Source organism: Triticum dicoccoides, chromosome 7A (assembly GCF_002162155.2).
Source record: "Triticum dicoccoides isolate Atlit2015 ecotype Zavitan chromosome 7A, WEW_v2.0, whole genome shotgun sequence".
In the NCBI taxonomy this organism is placed as follows: domain Eukaryota; kingdom Viridiplantae; phylum Streptophyta; class Magnoliopsida; order Poales; family Poaceae; genus Triticum; species Triticum dicoccoides.
The window spans coordinates 90,431,456-90,437,086 of record NC_041392.1 but is presented as its reverse complement, the minus strand read 5'-3'; the positions used below and the strand labels follow the sequence as shown (position 1 = coordinate 90,437,086).

Sequence of the window (5,631 nt, the reverse complement as noted above, 5' to 3'; positions counted from 1 at the left end):
ATCCAACGTGGCGCAAAACCCAAAGCCCCCCATCATACATTGCAAGAAATGCCAATCTATACGATCATAGGATTTAGCTTGATCTAACTTATAAGCACAAAATTCCCCTCTAAAATCTTTAAACGTTCTTAGCGAATGCATACACTCAAAAGCTCTGAGAGCATTATCAGTAATTAACCTTCCCGAAGTAAACACACTTTGAGTTGGGATATCATACCATCAAGGAGCGTCGCAGTTTGTTAACAAAACACCTGAAAATAATCTTGTATAGATAACATTGCACAAACAGGCCGGTGAGGTTTTTTTTGTCAAACAAGCATGTTAAAGGAAAAGCAACAACAAAGCGAGTAGCACGAACACTACCAACTCAATCCTAGAAGACACCACACTGAACAAGAATCAACCTAGACTATCAATCAGGGACGGAACCATTCCACCTTTGGAAGCAATCAGTCACACTTGTACCGAATACACCAAGTCATCTCCAGAGAGGGCATGTGTTGAGGAGCATCGATTCTGCGAGGAGACAACGAGAACCGAGAAAGGGGACACATGTATAAGATAAAAGTCCACCGAGACCACTCCATGCCAGAGCAGAGGACGCCACATGCAATGATCAAAACATGCACAGAGTCGTTGTCCTGTTGCAACCAAAATGGACCGATGCGCCATGACAACACCCCCAAGAGGGTGACAATGCCATGAGCTGCCGCCATGTCCGAAAAGATGGACCACGGAAGCCCTTGGTACCGTGAGGGGACCCACAACTGCGCCCCCAAGAGGGAAGCGACACCTGGTGGCATCACCGTCGCTGGCACAGAGCTTTCGCCCGGCACCTCACTCGTGTCACCCGTGGTACCCAGGTTGCCGACCCAACCCCGAGCGGAGGGCCATCGCCGCCATCTCGAGGCCTCCAGATCCAAACAAGGGAGCCGCCACCATCGAAGGCACGACGATGGCAGGATCATCCGCCACCCCTCCTCTCGCTACGAGGACTCATTCGCTTTTTTTAGGGAGGATTTCTACATGATTTCCACTCATGTTTTTTTTTTCAATGGGTAGCATTCGTCTTACAGTCATAGAGATATTATATATTTTTTAAAAAAAATTGCACATATGGAGCTGAATCCTTAATAAAATTCTTAACATTAGACGAGATCCCCTAGAAAATGCATAAAGATTGCAGTTTGAGGTATGTCTGAATCTTTTGCTTTTTATAGTTGTCTAATAACTAATTTGAAAGTTCTGCGAACCGAATGAGTCATGTCCTCGTGTGGCGAGGAGGATAGCCAGGCCCGTGCACGCCATGCCAACCAAGCAGAAAAAAGCTGGACGGATCAGCGCTAGCGACAAGGCGCGCCACCAAACAGCCAACGAGGCACACTGTCAGCAGCCCACTTCCCCGTCTTCCAAACCCAATCCCATCCCATCTCGTCCGGTCGTCCCCATCCGATCCGGCGGACCGCAACAGATTTAACAGCCAGCCAGCCAGCCGCCAATGCCCCCACCCGTGATGGCGCGCGCAGCACCCATCCCCAGCTGCCGCAGCGCCGGGGCCGCCGCATCTCCCCCCTCATCCTCTCCTCGCGCGCGTATATATACCCGCGCGCCCTCTCCCTCTTCCCGCCCACCGCTCCTCGCCTCTCCGCCCCTCCGCCTCCTCCCCGATCCCAAACCCACTCCTCGTCGGTGCGTGCATTTCATTGATCCTCCCGTTCTTGTTCTTGTTCTTGTTTTCCCGGTCGTCGGTGTTGCGTTCGCCTTGTTAGCTGACTTTGTTGGTCTGTGTGTAGGTGTTCGTTTAGGATTCTTGCGGCGGTCAAGGGGGCGGCGTTGTCCGGCCGGCGGAGCGCGAGGGAGGAGAAGGAGGAGGAGATGACGATCGAGTCGTCCGTCAGGCTCGCCGGCGGGGAGCTGACGGTCCGCGGGCGCACGGTGCTGTCCGGCGTGCCGGACGCGGTGTCGGCGTCGCCCGCGGCGGCCCGGGGCCCCGTCGACGGCGTCTTCCTCGGCGCCGACCTCGCCGACCCGGCCTCCCGCCACGTCGTCTCCCTCGGCCACATGAGGTGCGTCCGCCGCCCGTCCGCCTGATGCGATCTCGGAGGAGGAATACGCGGTTCTGTGCGTTTGTTCGGTGAAGTCTCGATCGGCATTGATCTGATTTGGTTTTGGGTTGGTGTGGGCGTGTGCAGGGGCGTGCGGTTCATGGCGTGCTTCCGGTTCAAGATGTGGTGGATGGCGCAGAGGATGGGGGACAAGGGCGGCGACGTCCCGCACGAGACGCAGTTCCTGCTGGTGGAGTCCAGGGGCCCCGGCGCCGGCGAGGAGGAGGAGGACGAGGCGTCGTACGTCGTGTTCCTCCCGCTCGTGGAGGGCGCGTTCCGGGCCAGCCTCCAGGGCGGCGGCGCGGGCGGCGACGAGCTCCAGCTCTGCGTCGAGAGCGGCGACGCCGGCACGCGCGCCAGTTCCTTCGACCGCGCGCTCTTCGTGGGCGCCGCGGAGTCCGACCCTTTCGCCGCCATCGCCGGCGCCGTCGCGGCCGTCAGGTCCTGCCTCGGGACCTTCCGCCCGCGCGCCGAGAAGAAGCTCCCCGCGATCGTTGACTACTTCGGGTGGTGCACGTGGGACGCCTTCTACCAGGACGTCACCCAGGAGGGCGTCGAGGCCGGGCTCCAGAGCCTCGCCGCCGGTGGTGCGCCGCCCAAGTTCGTCATCATCGACGACGGCTGGCAGTCGGTCGGCACCGACAAACCGAGCCCTGACATGGACTCCCCCGGCGAGGCCGGCAACGGCAAGCCGCCGCCCCTTCCCCGTCTAACCGGCATCAAGGAGAACAGCAAGTTCCAGAGCGGCGAGGATCCGGCCACCGTCACGGGCATCGAGACGCTGGTGCGCGCGGCGAAGGAGAAGTACGGGCTCAAGTACGTGTACGTCTGGCACGCCATCACCGGCTATTGGGGCGGCGTGCGGCCGGGCGCCGCCGGGATGGAGGCCTACCGCTCCAGCATGCAGTTCCCCAAGATCTCGCCGGGCGTCGCGGAGAACGAGCCCAACATGAAGACCGACGTGCTCACCCTGCAGGGGCTCGGCCTCGTGCACCCGCAGGCCGTGCACCGCTTCTACGACGAGCTCCACGCGTACCTCGCCGCCGCCGGCGTCGACGGCGTCAAGGTGGACGTGCAGTGCGTCCTCGAGACGCTCGGCGCCGGCCACGGCGGCCGCGTGCAGCTCACCAAGGAGTACCACCGCGCGCTCGACGCCTCCGTCGCCAAGAACTTCCCGGACAACGGCATCATCGCCTGCATGAGCCACAACACCGACGCCCTCTACTGGTAAGACACAACTCAATCCCTCCATCAAAATCTTCAACATTTTCTCCCTGAAATTCATCACCATGACACCATTTCTGCCAAATCTCCGCGCAGCTCGAAGCAGACGGCGGTGGTGAGAGCGTCGGACGATTTCTTCCCGAGGGAGGCGGTGTCGCACACGATCCACATCGCGGCGGTGGCGTACAACAGCGTGTTCCTCGGCGAGTTCATGCTCCCGGACTGGGACATGTTCCACTCCCTCCACCCGGCCGGCGACTACCACGGCTCGGCGCGCGCCATCAGCGGCGGGCCCGTCTACGTCAGCGACGCGCCGGGGAGGCACGACTTCGAGCTGCTGAGGAAGATGGTGCTGCCGGACGGCACCGTGCTGCGCGCGCGGCTGCCGGGCCGGCCGACCAGGGACTGCCTGTTCGCGGACCCGGCGCGCGACGGCGCCACCCTGCTCAAGATCTGGAACATGAACAGGTTCACGGGCGTGCTCGGCGTGTACAACTGCCAGGGCGCGGCGTGGAGCTCCGCGGAGAAGAAGAACGTGTTCCACCAGGAGGCCGGCGCCGGCGCGCTGACCTGCGGCGTCCGGGGCCGCGACGTCCACCTCATCGCCGAGGCGGCCACGGACGGCGGCGCCGGGTGGGGCGGCGACTGCGCCGTGTACCGCCACGGCGCCGGTGACCTCGTGGTCCTCCCCGACGGCGCGGCGCTGCCCGTGTCCCTCAGGGTCCTGGAGCACGACGTGCTCACCGTGTCGCCGATCAAGGTCTGCACCACCTGGTCCAATCTGATCGATACTTGTGGACGGTACAGTTGCCTTCTGTATATGTGGACTGATGAAATGATCACCGTGGACTGCAGGATTTGGCGGCCGGGTTCAGGTTCGCGCCGGTGGGCCTCGTGGACATGTTCAACGGCGGCGCGGCGGTGGAAGGCCTGACTTACAGCCTCCTCGCCGACGGCGAGGAGGCGGTCGGGCTGGTGAGCATGGAAGTGCGAGGGCGCGGGAGGTTCGGCGCCTACTCGTCGGTCCGGCCGAGGAGTTGCACGCTGGGTTCTTCTCCGGTGGAGTTCTCCTACGACGCCTCCGGCATGGTGATCCTCGAGCTGGAGTCCATGCCATTGCCCAAGGAAAGGGTTCACAGGATCGCCATTGAGCTGTAGGATTTTTAGCTCCCCTGCTCTGCAGTCCATGGATAGTGTATGCTTTCTTGATTATTATTGAATTGAAGGAATGGAGAAATATACGGTCACATTGATCATCTGCCGCTGCTATTTGCCCGAACTCTGAACTGAGCAAGTGGCCTCCAGTGTTGTGGGCACCTGCCTACCTGGTTCTCTGACGATCTTTTCGATCCGGACACCTACCTACCGGCAATGGGATGCGCGCACAGATTTCTCCTCTGTTTGTGTGGCGCTTTGGCAGAGGAGACCGAATGCGGGCATCTGGTCCAGATCTGAATCTGAAGCACGTTCCTACGGAAAAAAATTCCGTGCATACTGGTTGCAAACCTCATCCTTTGCAACCCGGACGTCATCTGCTGTCACGTGTACAGCTGGACAATCGCACGGCGTCCTCAATTTTGTCCAAGTGATACGCAGTTCGGCTCCAATCGGCACACCGGCGCCGCCCTCGACTCGCGCGGCTCGGCTCCTTCCCTCTACAGCGGCTCGATTCGCACAGAACAGAGCATTCGATCCCGACTCCTAGACTCTGCGCACATAGCTGATCCGCCGCCGCTGCCGCCGCCGCCGGGATTCGCTTCCGCGCCCGCCACTGGGAATCGCATCGCCGCCGCTGCCGCCGCCGCCGGGATTCGCTTCCGCGCCCGCCACTGGGAATCGCATCGCCGCCGCAGGGAGTTGCCTTGACTCCGGGCCACCGCTGGGAGTTGCCCCCGCCGGTCCCTGGAGTCGCATCCGCCAAGGCCGCCCGTGGCTCAAACTCGCGTACGCAAGATGTAATTTTCCGGGCCAGCTCTCCTCCTTCCGTGCAGTGCTTTGGTACATCTTTATGCCAAGCAACCTAGTAGTAGTAGACGTAGATTCCCTTAGATGAACTTTGTTCCAAAAATTGTAGCTGATGCTTTGTAGTTTGATTCTAATCCCGATTAATGATCAATAAATCTCTTCAAGTCTGAAAAGAAAAGAGATAGAGTACCTAATTAGCCATTCAATTTAGAATTGTGAACCATTCATAATTTGTAGGCATGATTTTGTCCATCACCCTACACATGTGTCGTATGGATTGTTGATTTACCGGCTGATGCCATATCAATTGATAGTGTAATCATGTGCCTCCTTTTTG

The 5,631-nt window shown here is 59.7% G+C and overlaps 1 protein-coding gene across 1 annotated transcript; it reads left to right on the top strand.

Annotated features, from left to right (window-relative positions):
- The first annotated feature begins 1,498 nt into the window (after window positions 1-1,498).
- LOC119329985 (probable galactinol--sucrose galactosyltransferase 6) lies at window positions 1,499-4,587 on the top strand. The gene is made up of 5 exons (XM_037603091.1): window positions 1,499-1,689; window positions 1,794-2,066; window positions 2,193-3,332; window positions 3,426-4,089; window positions 4,185-4,587. The coding sequence occupies exons 1-5, from the start codon at window positions 1,499-1,501 to the stop codon at window positions 4,485-4,487; spliced, it is 2,571 nt and encodes an 856-aa protein (XP_037458988.1). The 3' UTR covers window positions 4,488-4,587.
- The last annotated feature ends 1,044 nt before the right edge of the window (window positions 4,588-5,631 follow it).

Excerpts from the sequence above, each read along its gene's own strand:
- LOC119329985 (XM_037603091.1), top strand. The coding sequence starts at position 1,499 with ATGCCCCCACCCGTGATGGCGCGCGCAGCACCCATCCCCAGCTGCCGC. Across the intron at positions 3,333-3,425 it reads AACACCGACGCCCTCTACTG|CTCGAAGCAGACGGCGGTGG; the intron begins GTAAGACACAAC and ends ATCTCCGCGCAG. Across the intron at positions 4,090-4,184 it reads TCACCGTGTCGCCGATCAAG|GATTTGGCGGCCGGGTTCAG; the intron begins GTCTGCACCACC and ends CGTGGACTGCAG.